The 23692-nt window shown below is 36.2% G+C and overlaps 1 protein-coding gene across 13 annotated transcripts in view; it reads left to right on the top strand.

The window, feature by feature from the left end:
• Positions 1-23692, top strand: part of INPP4B (inositol polyphosphate-4-phosphatase type II B) — a 737042-nt gene that overhangs the window by 563471 nt on the left and 149879 nt on the right. For all 13 annotated transcript variants that reach the window (XM_067035581.1, XM_059066760.2, XM_067035588.1 and 10 more), the window contains 3 exons: positions 6897-7027; positions 7411-7515; positions 19875-19983. In XM_067035581.1, coding sequence (XP_066891682.1) covers positions 6897-7027; positions 7411-7515; positions 19875-19983 — 345 coding nt within the window. The remainder of the gene's footprint in view (positions 1-6896; positions 7028-7410; positions 7516-19874; positions 19984-23692) is intronic.

The raw sequence follows: 23692 nt of genomic DNA, 5'->3' as shown, positions 1-23692 counted from the left end.
AAATGTCAAGAACCATAGAGCATTAGATACTTCTCAAGTAGGCCTTAGCAATCACCTGTCTCCTTTGGAGACATATTTTATATGATTTGCCTTTTATTTTTGTAGGTAGCAAAGTGCAAGTGGATGGATGGCTGTAAGTGCCAAAAGAACTTTAATGTGTAAGCGGCCTAAGCTTATTAGTATTTGAATATTCAGTCTTTTCTTTTCAACTTCCTGTGCCTACCTATTGGAGTCTTGGAGAATGAGAAAGAGTTAGAGACAAGCTAGAAAATCTGTTTTAAAAATAGAACTTTAGTGAGAGTAAGGTAGGGAATTCATAAGAGATTGTGTGTGTTTAGCAGGGCAGTGGATTTTCCAGAGAGAAATATTCATTGTCATTGTTATAAGGTAGCAATTGAAGGAGACAGCTTTTGAAAGCAGAAGCTGTTGTTACTGTGAGTAAAATGATAATGTTAATAGATAGCGGAATGTTTTAAAAAATATTTTTCTATGGATTAAAAATGCATTTACACAGCTCATCACTTTTTCCATTCACACCAAAGATTTAGTAAAGATGTGTAACTGTTTAATTATAATGTTGATGCCAGATTTCTGTTTAGATCAAAGTGGCAACATGCAGACTGGACCACAGGGGCCATTATCTATGTGTCTCAGAATACTAGACACCACTATGCACTTGAACATATTTTAGAGATTATTACTGCATGCGTAGTAGCCATGCCATTTGAACTGAAAGATACAGAAGTAAAAAATCTCAACTTATAACTTACCCTTTGTTCAGGTTTAAAGTTAAAAGTACATGAAGGTTTATAAATGTGATTCTAGAAGTCAATAGCTCCAGGTTCTACACCCCTTCACTCCCTATATGTTCATTGAGTACCTTCATAAACAAGGCACTGTGTTTATTGTTTGTAATTTTGTTCATTTGTTTTTTATTTCTTTATTCTTACAGTGGAGAATCTTATGGGGTGAGGAAAGAGTTGGTATAGAATTATAGTCTAAAAGGCTTATGGTTTTCTAGTGACTCTGAGATTAACAAGCAGTTTTATTTAGATGCCTCCATCTGTGAAGCAAGAGATTTCAAATTGTTTCCTAAATTTCCTTCCAGCCGTGACATTCTGAGTTTGTAGTTGTTGTTTTCTTTTACTATATCAAAAAGGATATGTTAATTCTGATATCCTAAAACTTGGGTCATTTAAAGGGATATTTTGCAAATGAAAGAGGTGCTGATAATTACAATGGAGTAACAGGTGTAAACTGGCACATATGGTTGCCCCACCTTTAACATATGTTGGTTCAATGACAAATAATGGGGGAAATCAGGAATATAGCACATACATATACATACACAAACAAGACCTTCTTCATCTATGTACATAAATAATTGCTGTGATTTGAACTATATTTCTGATGCATATACCATTCAGACTTTATGTATATAAAAGTCATATATATGTCATAAATATATATGAAAGTCATATATCATATTTATCAAAAATATCGTGTATATATATATATATGTGTGTGTGTGTGTGTGTGTGTGTGTGTGTGTATATGTAACCATTAATGGAGAAGCAGAGTGTGTCAAATAGAGCCCAAGGAAGAGGAACATTTCCAAAGTTCCTGTGTTGCCAGCCCTTGGGTACATGAGATTAAACAATGGGCCTGTACGTATCCATGGTGAGAAACAATGCTGCCCTGTGGAGGCTTCAGCAAATTCAGGTAGGATTGTTTCAGTGCAGACCTTTAGGGTTCTGAAATGTACTGGTGGCTCCTGCATCATCCCAGTGTGATACTGGGCCCTAGTTAGAGACTAAACCCCTGATGATGAGACACAGAATGACTCTGGGCCTAGATCTGCCCCTTGTGAACTGGGTACTACCTGTGCTCCCATTGTAGGATGTAGGAGCAATGTTCTGTGTGGTGGGAGTGAGACATTCGGAACTAGACTTAAGCAGATCCAGGAGGTATGAGCTTATTTCGTAAAGAGCTGTCCCAGAGTCTCATATCACTGACCTCATGTTAGTACCTCTATCTTATGGTGCTTCTCTCACATTCTGATTAACTCATGGAAGAAGAAAACACACAAACTCTTAAAAAGATGGGTCAGCCTGATGTGTTGGGTGGACCTTAAGGGCAATAATGAAGAAAATCCATCCAGTGGGGAGATCTGAGAAACAGTATGATTGTTAATCATTTAGAGGGAGAGATGGCCCGAGGTATGGATATATATCAAGTTTAGCAAAGTGAATGGCTTCACGGACCTGGAAGAAATAAGACTAGAAGATTGGATTCAAGGAGTATGGGCAAGGGTATGTAGGTGGGCTTAGTGAGCACAAGTGTGCCTGAGCCATGCCCATCAGAAAGCAAATACTCGTTATGACCAGAGAACATTATCACCTGCCCATAGATTAGCCAGACTCCTTTCTTGGACACTCCAGAGTTTGTGAAATAGACCCATGAAGAGAATGGCCTTGGTGGCAGAAACAGGGGTTATACATGGACCTAAAGGCATGGCCTCCCTCTCCAAGGCTGATATAGCTACTGTCACTGCTAAATGTTAAATGCCAGAAATAGATTGGCAATGGACACGAATATGGTACCATTCCTTGAGGGAGACCCAGCAGCTATTTGGTGGCAGATCAATTACATTGCATCCCTTTGACCTTGGAAAGGGCAGCAATTTATCCTGGGGACATGAAACATAGTCTGAATATGTGTTTCCCTTTTCTGCTCACAGTGCCACTGCTGGCACCCCCATCTGATGGCTTACAGAATGATCTGGTGTCCCACATAACATTGCTCCAACCAAAGGACAAGTGCTACGTAAAACGAGGTGCGACATGAGTTTGTAACCACCACATGCCCCTCCACCCAAAAGCCACAGACCTGATAGAACAGTGGAATAATATTAACCATGGAAGGAAGACTCAGCTAAGGTACCAGCTTGGGTAAAAAAACTTAGGTTTGGGCTACTATCCTTCAGGATGAAGTTTATATGCTAAACCAACAGCTGGTATAGGATGTTGTGCCCGCTATAGCTAAAATAACCACCTCTAGAAGAAAGGGTTAGCCTTTATAATCAATCACAGTGCCCCACTTTTGGGGATCTGCGCTTTCTTTCCCTACAGCCTTAGACTTTGCCAGTTAGAATCCTGGTTCTTGGAGTATGGGGAGAGGCGTTCTGTCAGGGGACCCATTAAGAGTCCCACTTAACTGGAAGTTGTGGTTGACTTCATGTGTGATCTGACTACCATACATTCCTGACTAAATGGACCAGCAAATATAGTAAGAGATACTGTGCTCATCACCATGGAGAAGTAGGGCTGCTGAGCAAAGAGAAATATATCTACAACTCAGAGGTGTTCCATGGCCAGAAGTGCATGGGAAATTGCTACAACTAAAATTCCATAAAAGCAAGGAAACTAAGAGCCTAATGTCTTCAGATTAAGGTCTAGGTGACCTCACAAGGCAGCACTCCAGAAATGCCAGTGGAGTAGGAAGCAAATTTGAAATGAGTGGTAGAATGATGAATATCACCAGTTACGGCCCCCAGAATCAGCTGGAGTATTGACTATTGTGCTTGGTTCTCTACTTCTCTTTAAATCTTTGGGAAGTTGCAATTGAAGGACTGTACTTGAACTTCCCTCTTGCAGAAGATGAAGAATGTTGTCTTATATGCTATCTGGATTTCATAAATGGATCGGAATTGTGCAAGAAGTGCCTGTCCTGGGCCCCGTTTTTGTGCTTTCCTATGCCCGCTCACCCCCAACACGTCTTCAGGTTTTGACCACCTGCTCAATGGAGAGCCCCTCCTGGGCTCAGTTTATGTGCTTTTCTGTGCTGGCTTAACTGGAATGTGTCTTCAAGTTTTGACCACTTGGCTCAATGGAGAAGCCCAACTGGTGCCACCATTGTCACCTTATCTCCTGATGCCACCAGCTTATCAGTCTCCCTCAAGTTGAAGACCAGCCATTATCATGCACCTAGTGGCATCTGCCACGGAAATATCCAAAGTGGATTTGGCACCTATATTTTACCAGACCCAGGAAAGTTCTGTCCCCACTGGAATATTGACCCCCCCACCCCAGTGGCTGCCTGGAGGAGACAGATTGCATAACTAGAAGTACAGAGGAGCTAAAGTCCCATCGGATGAATCTTTACCAGTGAAATAGAGTGGATGGTAAGGAACTGGCATATAAATGCATTTTCCTCCATCTAACAATCTGTTCCAAGGTGCAGAGATTCCGTGTGACTTCTCTGGAGTCATTCCACATGGCCACCTAACCAGCTGTGTTTTCTTGTGAGGTTCTGCCCCACTTGATAACGAACCACGTTACGCCTGTTTTCGCTTTTTCCCTTCAGCACTTCCCTTCTTACCTTCCTCTGACTGACCTGGGATTGCTTGATCTCAGGCCCTGCCTTCCAGAGAACCTGGATGGAGATATAAAACAAGGCTCTTAGATGCTAAAGTTTTTGTTTACTGAGTGACAAATCAAAATATAATACAAACAGCCCTAGCCTTCCTGATTGAAAAGTTTACTGATTTTGATGCAGCCAATTATCTTCTCTATTTTAATGTATTAATGTAATTAATTTCTTTCGTTTTCTAAAAAGTTACTTTCTTACTCTGCCCCATTTTGTTTCACACCTTTTTCACTACTCTAGTTTATTATACCTTTATTCTATAGTTCTCCTATATTTGAACTTTTTTTAAAAAAAGACTTTTTTTGACGTGGACCATTTTTAAAGTCTTTATTGAATTTGTTACAATATTCCTTCCGTTGTATGCTTTGGTTTTTTGGCCGCAAGGCATGTGGGATCATAGCTCCCCGACTAGGGATCGAACCCGCACCCCCTGCATTGGAAGGCAAAGTCTTAACCACTGAACCACCAGGGAAGTCCCTGAACTTTTTTAATGCGGAGGAACCTTATGCTGTTTGTCCCTTTCAGAATGTGTATCTGTTTAATGTCCTCTCTTAGAACAAAAAAGCAGTGAATGCCAGGTTTCGTCTAGTTTTTCCTGTATTTAAGTTTTTTTTTTTTTTTTTTTTTTTTGCTGTACGCGGGCCCCTCACTGTCGTGGCCTCTCCCGTTGCGGAGCACAGGCTCCGGACGCGCAGGCTCAGCGGCCATGGCTCACGGGTCCAGCCGCTCCGCGGTACGTGGGATCTTCCCGGACCGGGGCACGAACCCGCGTCCCCTGCATCGGCAGGCGGACTCTCAACGACTTCGCCACCAGGGAAGCCCCTGTATTTAAGTTTTGACATATTGGAGGAGTGTAATGAATTTTAAACCCCAGTTTATAGATTCCTCCTGGCTTCCTTCAAGTCACTCGCTACAGAACACTAAGATTTTCTGATCACACTTTGTCGGACTCCTCTCGGGCGGGGAGGTGTACTCCACCCCAGTATTCCACACTGTAGTCAGGGCCTTCACTCTTACCGTCCCCTCCATCACCACCTCCCTTGTAATTATTATTTCTGATAGGAATTCAGAGACAACATGAATTGTAAACCCATGGTGCGTTTATTAGTGTGAAACAGTAATACCTAGTTAAGATTTCTATTATAACCGTATATTGAAAGTAAAACCCAAAATCTTACATATTAAGTTGACATATCACATTTGCTCTCTACCTCAGATTTGACCTAATTGCCCAGATTCTTCTAGACTTGATATGTCCAGATTTTGGAATTATCTGTTTGTTTTGGTGGTTGTTGTTTCGTCCTGAATTTGAATACCCTGCCATCTGAGTCCACACAGAGAACTTGACTTCCCAACTCTTCAAGTTTCTCTCCTAACCCCCCTTTGGTCATGAATTTCCTTTACTCCCATTGTCCATTGATTAATTTCTTCCATGAATGTTGTCTGATGAAAGTTAATCTATGGAAAAGTTGAGAATGAGATTAATGTTCACAAAAATTGTGAAGACCTCAGATGGAAGATACGGCAATACTGTATCACATTCCCGTTGAAACCAAACAGAGGCAGCTACAAGCACTTGAAAGCAAGTCACATTGTTGCACACCATCCATTATTCTTGAATTTAACAGGATGTTAAAGATTCTACATATTCTGAATTTATTAGCTTGATATTTAGCATGTTTCACAGCCAAAATAGCAAAGAAGTTTCATTATTGCTGGTTAAACTGCCTCATGAAAATGTTGTTGGTAAAAGGTTATAGAAATGAATGAGAAATCTAACCAAGAAGCATATCAAACCATTTATCATTATAATTTAAAAAGGCATTCTGATGACTTAAATTAACATGGCTAAAGGGTAGAGAATTAAAGTTAATAATTAAAACCTAGATCTTGATTAGCTCTTCTTTTGATAAAGAGGGGACAAAATATAGGCATACAGTATTTACTTCAATTGTCCTCAGGAGAAATTGAGACCAATAAAATCATACCTGATCATTACTATTTATGGGCTTTAGAAAGATTACAGCTATATTATATATAAACTAGATTACGTGATTAGCTTGTGTTTCCTTCACAGTCAGATAACCCTTTCCAAATTATTTCATTTGGGATAGGCAAAGCCTAGAACTTAGCTATCTCTCTATTGAGGTTTAGCGTTTTGTTTTGTTTTAACTGAATGGCCTCTATTTATATCAAGGATAATAAGTCTTTGCCATCTTTGTGAAATTTTTATCAATAAATTTAAACTTTTTTTTTTTGCTCTTTGACATACAGGACTTATAATGTTTGTGTGGCCTAACCTAGTCACTTCTTCCTTTGTGTCAAAATGATTTTTTTTTTCCTAATAAGCACAGAGCTTTCCTGAAAGGGGTGATGAATCAATTAGTTTGGCAACCCTGATTAAGCATTTTGTGTCTGTGGGTTTAAGACCAAAATAAGTATTTTCTCTTCTTTTTCATTCTTAACAGAAACCAGGAGCTAAAAGAACTTGGTGAGCTTTCTCCACACTGGGACAATCTACGAAACAATGTCCTTACTCACTGTGATCAAATGGTGAATATGTACCAAGACATTCTGACCGAACTCAGCAAGGAAACAGGTGTGAAATCAATGACTACATATTCAAACTGAAATGAATTTCATGTATGTTATGTGAAAACAATAATAAATACTGTTGTTGTAGACATAGAAAAGTCAAGATTTAATTTTAAAAAAGCAGAAAGCTTTTATTTACAACTCTAGCATCTTGGCATGAAAAACAAAGAAGAAAAAATTGCACTATTTTACCTCATGGTATCATTATAGGGATAACTGAGAATTTTTTAAAATTAAATTTCTGAGAAGAAAAGCAACTCATACAGAATATGTTTTTCTTTCTGAAATTCTTACAACATTTTTCTATGTCAAATGTACTTTTCAACACACACACACACACACACTATTTATTTACTAATGATGTTTAATTTTTTTTTTTCCACCTAGGGTCCTCTTTCAAATCAAGCAGCAGCAAAGGAGAGAAAACTTTAGAATTTGTTCCGATAAATCTACATCTGCAAAGAATGCACGTACACAGCCCTCACTTGAAAGGTAGTATATAGTATTCTTTTTCAAATGGGCAAATTATGTTAGTGTGTACTTCTTTAAAAGGCTTGACTATTGGTAGAATTAGAAATTTTAGCAGTTATATAAAGATGAAGATGAAACAATTGAAGCTGATAATGACCCTAGATACTACAAAAGAAACCATTACATTTTTGTTGCTGTGTTTCTGGGCAGTGCTTTGTAAATATGGCCCCTGAATTGAGTTACGGGTGACTATGCAAAATGAGTATTAGCTTTATTAAGTATCAGCAGCGGTGCCTAATATCTCCCCATTGTGCTACTGTTTGAATTAGAGAAAAAGAAAAACAAGACCGGTTCATTTTGTGCCTATCCTGAGAAACCAAAGTCCAAAGATGGACTCGTGTGCTGTTTCTCTGACTTGGTGGTGGCTATCACCAGAATCACCCACTTCCCTATGAGAAGCGGGTTTATCAGATAGAAGGTGCTACAGTATTTTGATGTACTTGGTTGTGAGAGGCATTTTTCAAGAAAATACGGATAGATTTTCATAACATACCTGAATAGTTCTAGAGTGAATGATATGGAGTTGAATTCATTGCCACTCAAGTAATTCCTTGCCATTTCTCAGTAAAATATATTTTAAATACTCTTCTCATCTCCCTTTTCTTTAACTTATTGCTGTATCAATTTTGTGCATATTTAGGGTGACCACCTGCCCTATTTATCAGCAAAAGTCCCATACTATGCCTGTTTGTCCAGCGTCTTTGTTAATGATGCCCTCCACATCCTTTCCATCACAAAGGTCTCTCTGAATCATAAATGTTATGGTCATTCTATGCATACTCATCTTCCTAGGAAGCTAAAAGTTACTTTAGATCATCAAATCCTGTATGCTGAGTCTATCAACATATACATACAAACATACACAGATAAATCTAAAGAAGCATTCTAACACCCAATTTTGTAGCCATTGTCATGATGAGGCTACAGGTTAGGGGTTAGAGGTTTTAGAAAATTAAAATAAAATCTCTGTTTTAAAATTATCTGAAGTGTTATAATCAGAAAAAGTAAATTTTTCAAGTTGGTGCATACTGATTGTGTATACACAACTAGCGAACGTATAAGTTCCAGTGTAGTTAAAATCATTCTGATTTATAATTGTATTATCTTTGGTAACCCTTATCAACTATCTGAAATTTTCACTTGCATCCTGTTCACCAAAAATTATGTCAACTGAATTAAAAATGAGATGGATTGGCCTAAGGCTTTCAGGAATTCTTCCCTGAACACTGTGTCTGTTAATAGTTTGAACATAACAATATCTAATGGTTTTAAAAAATCATCAAAACCAAGGTCATAAAGAAGCTGCAACATTCAAAAGCTATCTGACAACCAGCGTAACTTTTTTTTTTTCCTAATGGCCTATATGAAGAGACTTTTATGATATAGTAAAAAGTTTATATATTTTGGAGTAGAACAGAATTTCAGCTTTACTACTTTATATATGACCTTAAGCCTGTTATTTAATCTTTCTAAGCACTGTCTTTTCCTTCCTGATTAAGTGAACTAGACCATGTAAAACACATAGAATGAACAATAATAGTTGTTTTGATACATGTGGCATTTGCCATCACGGGAACAAAACAGATCTGTCAGTTTTATCAGGACTGTTAAAATTGGAGGAAAGTAATCAGTTAAGAGCCTATTAAGAGACACTGAAATCTTGAACTAAAGAAATAGCTGGATTTAGAGAAAAGATGAGTTAGAGAGGCATTTTGGAAAAATCATCACATGCAACTATTGTGACTAATCAGGTTACAGCCATGGATGGGTAGCAGTATCATCAAACCAGATAGTTTGTTGAAGCCAAATTGATAGGAATTTATATTTTAAATGTACATTGAAATATCTGGTGATGATCCTTAAAATACATCCACCACACAAAGAGAAATTATTTTCTATGTGGCCTTTTACTTTATACTTATTTCTTGAAAACAAAAGAACCGTTTACATTATGCTCTTTTTTCTAAGGCAATTTCTGAAAATAGACTAGAGTGAACTGGGATGATACAAAGCATTTAGTTTTTGTTTCTCCAATGTAAAAGGAAGAAACTGGCAACTAAAAGAAAGATATTTAGAAAAGCAAACAAAATTTCTTCTAATTAGTTTAGTGGGATATGTATCAGTTTCCTAGAGCCACCATAATTCCTAGTATCACCAAGTGGGAGTCATAAGCAACAGAAATGCAATGCTTCACAGTCTGGAGGCTAGAAGTCTAAAATCGAGGTGTTGGCAGAGGAGTGCATCCTCTGAAACTGATAGGGGATTCCTTCCTTGTCTCCTTCCATACCTAGCTTCTTACGGTTTTTCTGCAACTTTAGTTTTCTTTGGTTGGTTGGTGCATCCCACAGGTCCTCCGTCTTTGCATGTCGTTCCCCTTTATGCCTTTACACCATCTTCTCTGTGTCTGTTTCTGTGTCCAAATTTCCCCATTAAGGACATTTTGGATTAGGTCATGTTGGATTAGGACCAGCACTAATGACCTTATTGCAACTTGATCGCATCTGTAAAAGCCTTATTTCCCAATAAGGTCATATTCTAAGATATCTTTGTTGAGTGGGGGCACATTCAACCCATAATGGGATATATAAAAGAATTTCTTATTTGTGATGACAAATATCACACAGTAGAGAGAAAAGCAATATCTTGAAGTTACAGAACTAGGGTACAACTCATCAACTAGAGGGTTTTTGACATAGTTTTTGGAAAGACTGATTCCTTTCTTTGAAGGCTTAAGGAGTAAATGGGGGAAAGGACTAGAGAGTCTAACAGCCAAGAATTAATTCGAAAGTACTGAATTCTATTACATGCTGGTTTCTTTCCCCAAGGCTACTCACATATTTATATATATATATATATATATATATATATATATATATATATATATATATACATGCATGATATGCATGTCCTATGTATAATATTAAATATATGTTTTTAAAATATTTAAGCTTTTAGAAGTTTAACTGTTATTTTAAATTGAAATTCAGTTAAAGTAGGTGTTTATAGACTATATCACCAACTATGTATTATAATAGAAAATAAAATCTTGACTGAATTTGGGGGACTCTACCCCTTACTTTTTTAAAAAAAATTTTGACCAACTTGATAACCTTTCTGAGCTTTGACCAAGTTGATAACCTTTCTGAGCTTTGATTTTCTTTACTTGAAAAATAAAATGGTTAAAAGTTAGATGGTAGGGCTTCCCTGGTGGCGCAGTGGTTGAGAGTCCGCCTGCACATGCAGGGAATACGGGTTCGTGCCCCGGTCCAGGAGGATCCCACATGCCGGGGAGCGGCTGGGCCCGTGAGCCATGGCCGCTGGGCCTGCGCATCCGGAGCCTGTGCTCCACAATGGGAGAGGCCACAACAGTGAGAGGCCCGCGTATCGCAAAAAAAAAAAAAAAAAGTTAGATGGTAGTCAATCTGATTTTCTACTTGCTTATATACCATATATTTAGCAGATTAAATGAATCAAGTTAAATGTATTTAAGATCCATGGTTACTGAATTGAATGTTTAGCTGAATTACAGACAACATTCTTCCGGGTAATGATGCAAGTAAGATTGGCCAAGCCTTGGTTTTTCACTGGTGAGTTATTTGGATGTAGTCTACATCTATTTTCATTCTTACCATTAGTAAATTGCATCTATCCACATTTGATTAATATGTCTCTTATACATGGAGAGGTAGCTTTGCAAACAGTAGCAGGCAGATTCACCAAAGACAAGGCTAATGTCCAGCTCTTGAAACAAGTAACAGCAGAACTATGATGTCATGTCTCATACTGACAAATGAAATAACCTTCATTTAACTTCAGGTGCCCCCAGACCCATTAAGTTAATTTTTCATCCTTGTCCATTACTTAAATGCAACAAATAGAATCCCTACCGCAATAGAGATCTTAGAAGCAGTGACAACAAAAACACAAATCTCTGAAATTAAGAAGACAGTTTCCCTCTCCAGTATATTTTACTTTCATAGAAAAACAGTTGTGAATATTATACAGTATGGATTCTTGTGATGTTATTCTATGTTTAAGTTAGTTTGTATGTTTTATACATATATATATATTATAGCATATAGTACATAGAAAAGAGAGAAAAGGGAAGGAAGGAGGGAGGGAAGAAGGAAAGGGAAGGAAAGAAAGGGAAAAAAAAAGAAAGAACCTACTATATTATATCATAAAGCTGTGGCTGTAATCAAGTGCAAGATCGGCCAGGATTTACTGTTTAATATGGATGAGTCAGCTAACCTCTCTGCCCCTTCGTCTTCTAATCTCTACACAGAAGGAAGGGGGAAACAAGAGGAGCTCTTGAGATCTCCCTGATTTCTGTGTCTCAAGAGTTCAGGTGTATCACCTCATCAGTGAAGCGCAATTACCTTTTAGATGGGTTTAATCATCATGCCAACCTGCTTGGACTATTTTGAAACAGATTTCCCTTAGAATTCCCTGTTGTCTTGAGATTCACGTCGAAGTCATTTTTTGAGTCATTTTAAAGTCAGGGCTTATGCTTAAATTTTTCCTTGAAATGAGATCAGCATGTCTACATTTTGTTTTCATCAGCACTCTTTTTATAGTTGTAGGAATTTTAAAGAGATCTTCTGAGAAAAAATAGACTATCTCATTTCTATTATTAAATGGCTTTTAAAAGGCTATGAGGCAGCCCTACTATTAGATTTCAAACCAACCTGGTATCTTTAGTTTGACAAGACTCAACAGTTTGAACTCCACTTTCCTCATGTGGTGTATATGATGCCATTTTCACAAAGCCAAGGAATTTTTGAAGTATAAAATATCAAAGAAAGAAGAGAGGCATATTATATTTTTTTAAAAAAAGAGAAAAAGACTTTACACTTATTTTGCTTGACTTTTCTTTAAAATAAAATGCCCACTTAGATTTTTATAATTGTCTGAGTACCAAAAATCTGAAAGTTAAGGGCTATTCATGTCACAAAGATACATAATTTAAACAGCAGGATAAAATGAAGAAATTTTAAAATGAGACAAATATCACTGATCAGATTGTTGTCTTAGAATTTTAATTTTTTATTGATTTTTTTTGGTATATCTGACTTCTTCTAGAGGAAAACAGTCAATTACAGTTAATTCTAACTAGATTTTAAGGAGTACGACTGCTGTAGCCAAGAATGAGTATGGTATGGTAAATGTATACCATTCTTCATTAACTAAACTAAGAGACCAAAAAATAATTCCCTTGGTGTACATAGATCTATCTACTATTTATATAGTAATTGCAAGGGAAATTCAAGGATGAAGGGGCCAAAAGAGATAAACCTAGCTGTTCCAGTACTATGGTATTGGTAACAGATAATTATCAAATAACAGTTGCAAACTTTTAAGACTCCCTGGAGTCTTGTGATTTTTGTGATTTCCATAAAGAATGCTGATACTTAAAAATATTGGTGATCAATGTTAATTGTGACAGAAACTGTCTCAATTAAAATTAGGTATTATACAGGTGTACACAGTATGTTCTTATTTCAGATTATATGATAAACCAAAAATACCTAATAGCTGAAGAACAAAGCTGTTTTCATTTGCTTAAAATCATATAAATTCTGAGAATAGAGTTCAGCAGCTACTTTCTAACTGTTTTCATCAGAACCACTCTTTAGTTATTTATGATTGTGGGGAGGTGATTTCCCCCACCCTCATTTGTCCAAATCTCCAGAGCCACAAACTAGGTGTCCTACAATTCAACTCAATTCTAACATTATTTTCCCAGAGACAGCATCAGATTCCACAGGTTAAAGGCTCAGCCCCACAAGACTGCCCTCAACTTCGGATGCCAATTGAAATTCCAAGTAGTTACCCATACTTCTGACCAACTGGCTATAAATCAGAGGTTCCCACACCCCCTTCCTTGGATTTGATTAATTCGCTAGAGAGACTCACAAAACTCAGAAAAAACATTTTACTTGCTAGATTACTGTTTATTATAAAAGGAGAGAACTCAGGAAAAGTCAGATGCAACAGATGCATAGGGCAAGGTATGGAGAAAGGGCGTGGAGCTTTCATGCTCTCTGAGTTCCCCCAGCACCTCCACGTGTTCACCAACCTGGAAGCTTTCCAAACCCTGTCCTCTTGGGTTTTTATGGAGGCTTCATTACACAGGCAATATTGATAAAATAATTGGCCATTGGGATTGAACTCATCTTCAGCCCCTCTTCTGTAGGCGGGGGAGTCAAGGGAGAAAGGACTGAAAGTTTCAACCCTCTAATCTCATGGTTGGTTTCACTGGCCACCAGCCCCCATCCTTAGGTTCAGTCCAAAAGTCACCTCATTAACCTAACAGAAGACACCTTTGTGGCTCTCAACACTTTGGAAATTCCCGGGGTTTGGGGAACTCTGTGCCAGAAAAGGGGATGAAGACCAAATATTTATTTCATATTATAAATCACAATATCACAGTAATCAATATTTAAAAGTTAATACTTCAGAGTAACTCTTTGAACCTCAAATGTGCGAACACTATTTAAGCCTAAGCTCTTTGAACCTCTGTAAAATGTGGACATAAAGATCCCAGCTTTTTGAGAAATGGTTCTAATCAAGATGGGTAAAATCAAAAGACAACAGAGAAAAGTGAGAGAGGCAAAAGAGAGACCTTATTTGCTCTTTCAGTATCCAGACAGAAACTCTAGTGTCCCTGCAGAGAAGACCTCTTGATACTTAATGGGATATTATGGTTGGCTTGGGAGGATATTATGGCTTGGGAAAGGGGAGACATGGCTTCTGGAATATAGATAAGATGCTGCACTTCTAGCTCTGCTGAACCACAGTAGTACTATTTTCTACTTGCTTATTTGAAATGTGTTCTATGAAGTCCAAAAGTGAAGAATATTTGGGGAATGCTTCTATATTTTACTTCTTGGTACCTGCACATTGGCTCCCTTTCTAGTCTTATTTTTTTCAAATTGTGATTGTTGTACTACTAATTCTTGTGTAAGTTTTCCATAGAATTTCATATTTCCAACCTGCTTCTATTAACTTACTTTTGTTATCTTGTTTAAAATGATAATTAATGGTAAAGATAATTATAAAAATGATAATTTACTGAAAAGATTGGGAAAGAAAGGACCTGGCCTATGTAAACTTTGGAAAGGACTAGATATTGTAATGCTAAATTTAAAAACACTACAAACACTGTATATTCGTTAAATTTTTTTTTTTCTGACAGAGGTAGGGTTAACAATTCCGAAGCTGTTTGATTTTTCACTAGGATTGACCATATATTTAAATATGTGGATAGGGAGAGTCAAGTTTCTCAATGTCAGGGAGAGAGGGTAGAAATAAGGAAGGAAGGCTAGAAGGAATCTTGTGGGGCTGAATTGAAGTCAAAGGTAACAGCATTGACTCATGGTTTTTGTTGTTGTTAGTACAGTATAGATAGAGCAATAGTTAGATGGATAAATATAGATGTGTGTGCACAGGTTAGTACACATACATATATTTTCTAGCTCTAGCTACTGAAAGGGATTGAAAGCAGTAGCAATGAGTGTAATTGCTCATAGTAATTGATTTCTGAATACCATTCTCCAATAAAAAGAACTAGGGTTCCTTGGAAAGCTAGTTGATTCCAAGGCTGCAGCAGGGAAAATATGAGTCTGGAGTATCTTGTGGCTCTAGAAAGTAAGGAAGTGTCCAAAAACCAAAAAAGCAAAATAAAATAAAATAAGACAAAACAAAAAACAGAAGGGGAAAATAAGTGATACAGGAGCCATTCTGAAGGAGCTCCCAGTGGACAAAGATGGAATGATTTAAACATAAAGCTAGGGTTGGATTATGAATCAAAGAATAAAATACTCATACTGATGTTAATAAATAACTGAATAAACAAATGAATTAAGAAGAAGGTCATCTATTCCTTCCAGAAGAATTCCAATTAATAAATTTGGCAAGAATGAGGGAAGTGGAAGGTTACCTTTTGAACAGTAATAATTGTCACAGGCAAAGTTCATCAGTGGTTGCTAAAATTAATGGGTACCAGTTTAAACAGAAACAGGAGATTTGCATAATCTTAAAGTATGTCCCTTCAAATATTTAGTAACTTTACAGTGAAGAATCAACTCTAGGAAGTGGCAGATATCACCTTGACCAATGAATTGCAGTTAACATCAAGTAATACATATTAACTTAACATACTTTCTGATACCATGCACTGACTATTTTAGATACCTCATATAAGTGCAGTCATGCAGTATTTGTCTTTCTGTGCCTGGCTTATTTCTCTTAGCATAATATCCTCAAGGTTTATATATGCTGTCATATATTGCAGAATTTCCTTCTTTTTTAAGGCTGAATAGTATTCCATTGTATGTATACAGCACATTTCCTTTATTCATGTACCTGTTAACGGACATTTAAGCTATTTCCATGTCTTGGCTATTATAATTAGTGCTGCAATGAACACAGGAGTGCTAATATCTCTTCAAGATCTTGATTTTAATTCTTTTGTATAAATACCCAGAAGTGGGGCTGCTGGATCATATAATAGTTGTATTTTTAATTTTTTGAGGAACCTCCATACTGTTTTCCATAGCAGCTGCATCATTTTGCATCCCACCAACAACAGTGTGCAAGGGTTCCAATTTCTCCACATCATGGCCAACACTTGTCTTTTTTTTTTTTTTTATAAGAGCTATTTTATAAATGTGAGGTGATATGTCATTGTGGTTTTGATTTGTGTTTTCCTGATGATTAATGACATTTACCATTTTTTTATTTACCTGTTCGCCATTTTTATGTCTTCTTGGCAAAATGTCTATTCAAGTCATTAGCCCATTTTTTAAGCAGGTTATTAATTTTTTTTTACTATTGAGTTGTAGGAGTTCCTTACATATTTTGGAAATTAATCTCTCATCAGACATATGATTCGAAAATATTTTCTCCTAATTCTGTGTATTTCCATTTCACTCTACTGATTGTTTCCTTGGCCATGCAGAAGCTTTTTAGTTTGATGTTGTCCCACTTGTTTATTTCTGTTTTCATTGCTTGTGCTTTTTGTGTCATTTCTATGAAATAATTGTTAAGACCAATTTCATGAAACCTTTTCCCTATGTTTTTTTCCTAGGACTTTTACAACTTTACATCTTATGTTTAAATCTTCAATCCTTTTTGAGTTGATTTTTTGTGCTTGCTATAAGGGTCTAATTTCATTCTTTTGCATGTGATAATCGTAAGCTCTCTGTTATTCTACAGAATGTGATTCATGAATGGATATATATTCATTCCCATACCCTGGAGAATATATATACATATATTCCAGGTTCTAATGTATTTGTTTCTGAATAGTGTATCTAAAATTTTTATTCTTCAGCTAAGAATAGTAATTCCATGTATGATCTGAAGACAAACATGACAAACTGAACTTTCCCTCAAAATATTTGTTTATCTATTTGTTGACATTTACTGAGCACTTAAAACATGCATGATGCTGAGACATTTGAATGTTCTTCTATTTATATTTGAAAGATATGAGGAGAGGTGTAAGTCTCAAAGCCTGTGTTTTGGGCAGAGTGATTGAATGGCCACCCATATAGGAGAAGCAATCCACTGCATTGTGAATGCAGAGAGGCTAGGACTGAAGAGGTAGTAGGAATCTTGACAAGACATGAGGAAGATCAAAATTAAGGTAAAGATGTTTAACATGTATGAGAGAGAATAAAATTTTGGTAGCGGAGTTTTTAGAACTGATCAGATATAATGTTGAGGGAAAGACAGAAACTGGGAATGATCTTCAGGTCTTGAGGACTTTACTGGAAGACTTAAAGGAATGAAGTATCTACATGGGTCACAGGGAACCAGAGAAGAAGAGCAAGAAAAGTCAGAACAATAGAATATTATCCAGCCATAAAAAAGAATGAAATAATGCCATTTGCAGCAATATAGACAGACCTAGAGATTATCATACTAAGTGAACTAAGCCAGACAGAGAAAGACAAATGGTTTTGCAAATTTTGCATAATCAAGTCATTTTAATCTCCATCAATTAAGACTGCTTTCTTCACTCAGGTTTCCACTTCCCTCATCCTTCCCCTCTTGCTGGGTGGTGTTGGAGAGGCTACAAGGTTTTTTGGATCCAACGAAAGTCCATAGACAGCTTTTTTTGAAAATTGAGTTAGGAATGCATTTAATTTGGGCTTGATGGGACATGTGGATACAGTTTATAGTCACTTTGGTATATTGTTGGTATTGCTGGTCACCCAGGTTTTAGCAGAAATGCAAAGTATTTAATTACAACATCATGATGATTTTTTTTTGTATTTAGTTTAGATTAACACAGGAATGATCTTATTCAGAAGACTGAGCCTCAGAATCACTTTCCTTTTCAGACTGAAAAGTTTATTTTTATGGAGAAATAAGCAAAAGTTAAAATATTAGCTTTCTTTGCTTAATTGGTAGGATTACTTCCAATTAATAGGGAATTTATAGGGAAAATATTTATATTTATTTATAGAAATAAAAATTTAAATAAAATAATAAATAAAAATTTATTTATAATGAATAAATATAATAAAAATATAATAATAAATTTTAAAATTAATAAAAATAAATTAAAATATAATAATAAATAAAATAATAAATAAAATATTTATATAAATATTTATATTTCCAATTTATAGGGAAAATAATCATAGACAATACTTACTGAATGCTAACCTCTTTTTACTACTTTCCACTCCATTTTCTAGCTGAGGAGCTGAGACATAGAAAGGGTTAGTAGTTTTCCCAATGCTGCACAACTTATACATGGCAGAGCTGGGATCCAGAGCCAGGGACTCAGGGTCCAGTCAATAACTTAAATCACTGGTTCTCCATCCCTGGGTTAGAAGTTAGAAGGCCCTGGGTATAACGTCTTTGGGACTTAAGACAAAGCAGGTAACTTCACAAGATCCTCAGGTTTCTCGTCAGATAAACGCAGGTAGACAAGTCTTTAGTTGGCCCCTTTTGGGTGATCTCATGACTGTTCAAGAAAGCTGTGACCCCTTTCCATGAAGTAGAACAGATGCACCAATACAATTCACCATCCATCCCTGGACACCTTAAAACCCTCTTCTTAGCCCTGGGCTAAAATTCCCTGGACTACAAAATCTGAAAATTTCACACCAGTCTAATGTGTTGCTATTTTAGGAAAAGATGACTTCTAGTTGGTTAGTGACTTTTTAAAAGAACAAGAGCTCACCACTCCAGCAATCCATTAAGTGATTGTTCAGTATCTGCCTTACTAACCATTTGGTTTGGGTTGTATTTCTGTTTTTTTGTGACCTTGAGTTCTCTGAGTGCAGCTGAAGTCTTTTCAATTTAAGACATTTTATTAAAAAAAAAAAAAAGAAAAACTATTTCAGGTGCATTTGGATTGAACCACTGTGAAGAAGTTATGGTTTTTACCTGAAGCTAATAAAATAATTTATGTTTTCCCTGTAAATGAGATCAGAATAACAACCAAGGTGTCTATACCAAAATCAGTTTGAAGAGGATCTACTATGAAATTAGGTTTCTCAAATAAAATGTAGTTTAACAAGAGGGCATTCACTTTGTCTTCCTTCTTATGGGGATACTTTTCATTAGAATATAAAAATGATGGCTTGTTTTGAAGTGGTAAATTTAATATGTATCAAACTTGATGGCTTTGAAGATCAAAGGATTGAGTTTCAATTTAAATGTATGGATTTTTTATTTAAAAAAATCAAAGTATCTCACTGGAAAATAGATCAAGAGACATTTTGTATATTCTTTCTATGTCACCTAAGGAAATTGCAAAATTCAATTGCATGCATTTAAAATTGTGTAAGATTTAGTATATACAGGCAGGAAACTACTATGTATAGATTTTTAAAATGCACTATTACTGTTCTGCCCTTGAGTCAAAATGCATTAATATTTTGGTTCTTTTCTCGACAACTTTTGGTTGAAAGATTGTTCATTATTGTTGAATTTCAATATGATTACAAATTAAATAATGCAAAACTCAATAAAGTCAAATACACAAAAGACCAATTAACATGTTATCTCAGTAAGTGTATAGAAGAATGAGAGAACATACTGTTCTACACAGTACCATATAATTAAGATGTAGTCACAAATCAGGGAAATATTATAACTTGTTTAGGTGCACAGGTGGCTTTTAGAAAGATTGATTAGCTCCTCTTGCCGCCTTGAGTTGTAAGTTCAGTTTTATTCCTGCAAAACCAAACAGAATAATTTCTCAAACTTCCCACAGTGTGTAGGCTTCAATGCAAACAGCATGTTGGAGATAAATGTTTGCAAAGTGTTCATCTCCTCGTCCATTCCTGTTCCAGATGCTCTCTACGATGTCATCACCGTGGGAGCCCCAGCTGCGCATTTTCAGGGATTTAAGAATGGTGGTCTTCGGAAACTACTCCATAGATTTGAAACGGAAAGAAGAAAGTAAGTGATGACAGGATGCATTAATGATATTTATCTTCTCTTTGGGGAAGTTCGTATACCAGGTTAGGATAAAGAAGCTTGGTCCATCACAATGAATAGTTCTTGACATCTCCAGCCTATTCAGGAAGAAAGTATTAAAAATAAGTTAGAATTGTGTAACTGATATACTGTTATATAAACGTATAAACTAGCAATGCATATATATATATTTGTCTTTCTTGTTTTAAAGAAATTGTCTATGTACTGATACAATATTATTAACTCAGCTACCTCCTTATTAAGATTTCTTTAGTTTTTTTTTGTTTTTAGTTTTGGTTTTGGTTTCTTGGTGGGCAGGGTATATAGTTCTATGGGGTTGTATCACAGGTGTAGATTAGAGTAAGCATCACCATAATCATCATAAATAACTGTCCCATTACCACATAGAAACTCTCTCAGGTTATCCTTTAATTGTCACATCCTTCCCCCAGACCCTTTGGCTGCAGAAAGTGGTTCTTTTGCCTTATTATTTCAACAGGGAGTGGATGTCAGAGTTCCAGCTAGGGGCTCTGAGGGGAGAGGCACCTTGTATGTAATTCATGGAGGTTGGAAATCAGTTCAGTGACAGACCGCATGGGGAAAGGGATGCTATACCTTTACTGAAATGAGAATAAGAGTGGAATACAGGCTCAACCTTGGCTGCACATTAGAATCACCTTTGGAGCTTTAAAATATTTTATCTATGCCAGGATATCACCCCAGACTTATAAAGTCTGTTCTGGGAATGGAGCCCAGGCATTGGTAAGTTTTAAAAGCTTCCCAGGTGAGACTGATGTGTGGCCAGGGTTGAGAACCACTGATATAGATGTAAGTGAATAATGCTGGGAGAAGACAGGTGAAAGGTGTGGAGTCTAGAAACAGGAATAGTGACTCAGATGAGCTAAACTTGAAAAATGTATAGAACCTCAATTAGTATCTATCAGGAGGAAAGAAAATCTACATAAAGGAATATTTGTTGCAATACAGAGGAAAAGCATTACATCTTGCTTATTGGAAATTTTTCTTTAAAGAATCCCCAACTCATTAAATTGTTACAAAATGGAACCAAAGATGGGGATAAAGCTGTAAGCGTTTTGATTTGGGAAAACTTGGGCCTGGGTAACGTGGTTGAATAAAACCGAGCATATTATCGAGCTTTTCATGCTTTAGACATGAGACTTTTCTAGGCGAACCAAAACTCTAATTACTAATATATTATTTGGGGTTTTTTTGTTTGTTTTTTAAATTTTTTTAAGCTTTTTTTGTTGTAGTAAAATATAGGTAACATATAAATTTACCATTTTAATCATTTAAAAATTTTTATTGGAGTATAGTTGATTTACAATGTTGTATTAGTTTCAGGTGTACAGCAAAGTGATTCAGTTTTACATACACATATATATATATATAAATATATGTACTTTTTCCCATGTATACTTGTTCATCAAACAGTTATGTGTTTCTGGATTCAGTGATTCACCTAGGCACTATTTGAAAGCTTGTGGACTCCTCCCTCAAAATATGAATCAATTCTTTACTTCCAGTATTTCGTAAAAGAAAGGGAAAATCTACCACAACAACACATACTTTGCCGGCTTTGATCATTTGTGATTTCAGCAGGAACCTCAGATTCAGCCAGAACTTTCACTGAGTAAGATCATGACCTGAAAGCACAGCCCTTTCGCTGAGATGGAGAGGCACCTCATGAAAACCAAGAGCCTTTGTAAAGAAGAAAAAAAGCCAATGAGGGGCAGTGTTCACTCCTGGAGAACAGTAATTCCTTATGATCTAGCTGTTCATTAGGGACGAACTCAGAGCTGACTCCCTGCAAGAGATCCTAGTGTCAAATGCCTGCCTTGAGTATCTACAATGGTTTTCCCTCCACACCTACCACCCCCTCAATCTGGTCCCATAATCAAGATTGACTACCCCGAAATTTCAAATGGAAGAGAGAAAAAAATCATTTGGAAAAATCATAAGGAAAACAAACTAAAATTTACCAATAGAAGTGTTATAGGCGGTCCTTGAGCTTACAACACTTGAGTCGTACTAGAATTGGGGGGAATTTTCCGAAGAAAAGTAAAACAACACAAAGAGTTAAACAAACCAGCCTTACTTTTTAATGAGATCAAGGGTTATACAGTCACAATGGTTATACAATTTCTAAGGAAAATTTCCTTATTATTGTAAGGAGAAATATGAATAGAAGTTTCCCAATTCTCTATTATAAATAGGAAGTTTCTTGAGTAAAAGGAGAAATACCACGTCAGGGAAGGAAGTTCTCTGTAGCCTATAGTGTAGCAAGAATCCAATAAACCACAAATGGGAGAACTGGATGCAAAATCATACCACTACCTCTGAAATATATTCATCAGACAGTATCACTAACCACTGCTTAATTGGGGGGGCGGGGTTTAAAACATAAATTAATATTTTTCATTAGTGGTATAAAGCTGAGATATCTAAGCAAAACGGTCAGAGTTTTCCAACTGTTCTTTTTATGTACTTTCTCCAGTAACATATTAGCAGACTAGGCAGCGGTTACAAGTATATTTGTTTTCAAACCCTTCACTTTCATGCTTAAGACAAAGATTTTCATTTCTTTTATGAAAGGGAATGAGTGATTCAAATGTATTCATTGAAAGCAATAAGACTGCATCCATGATTTGATTTTTGAGAGCCAATTTTTTTTTCCCCCTACTTGGAGGTCTTTCCATGTCTCTACCTTGATCTCTGGGTTTTTCTCAGAAATTTAGCTTGTCACTCACTGGTAGAGCAGTTTAGAATCTGAGATCATAACTCTGTATAAATCCATGTCTCATGTCATATATCTTTTAAATAGAAATACTTTCTATCTTTTAGTGATATATATTTTTAATATATTGCTTTCTATTGACAGTTTTCCAATTTTGTAAATGTTTATTGGCAAATGTAGAAAAGTCAAAAGTAGGAGGTTAAAATCACCCATAACCTCCCTCCTCAACAAGACAGTTACTGGGATCATATTGGTACAGTTGCTTCCAGTTTGTTTTTCCACATGTAATCTACATCTTATGTTTTTTTTCTATTATAAATTTAAAAATTCAAAATGGCTTAAAATGACTAATTCTTCAAAGTATATAAATTGAGTGCTCTCCATTTAAAAATCCTTATGTGTTTTTGGTTTTTGGAAGTCATACCCAATACAACAAAGCTACTATATTTAATAATATCAGTCTTACAAGTTATAGCTAAAATTCATCTCCTGTTCACTTTCAAATACATTTTTCCTTTTTGGAATAAAACACTTTATAACACCAAAAAATAAAGAAATTTTAAAAGTATAATAAAATCATACAGACGCTATAGAAATAAGAAGTGTGAATAAAAGCCCTGTTCATTCCTTTTTTTTTCTTTTGAACTGTGTCCAGTAGTTGACAACATATCATTTCCAAGGAGATAGCAATTTAATTTTTGTGTTGATTATAACTTGATTCCTTGGAGGTATATTTTCTTCTTCCGGTGAGTCAGTTTCTCCTTGGCCACTCTTAGATTTCAGCTCAGTTCATGTTTGAGCAAATACAACACTAGGTCTGCCAAAACTGTGTACCAGGCTTTTCTCATCAATGTGCACTTTTCTCTGTGCAGCCCCCTGTGCACAACAACAAATTTTCAAGAATAGGTGGGTTTTACCTCTTACAACCTCTATAGC

Source organism: Kogia breviceps, chromosome 6 (assembly GCF_026419965.1).
Source record: "Kogia breviceps isolate mKogBre1 chromosome 6, mKogBre1 haplotype 1, whole genome shotgun sequence".
Lineage (NCBI taxonomy): Eukaryota > Metazoa > Chordata > Mammalia > Artiodactyla > Physeteridae > Kogia > Kogia breviceps.
This window is presented reverse-complemented; position numbering and strand designations above follow the sequence as displayed.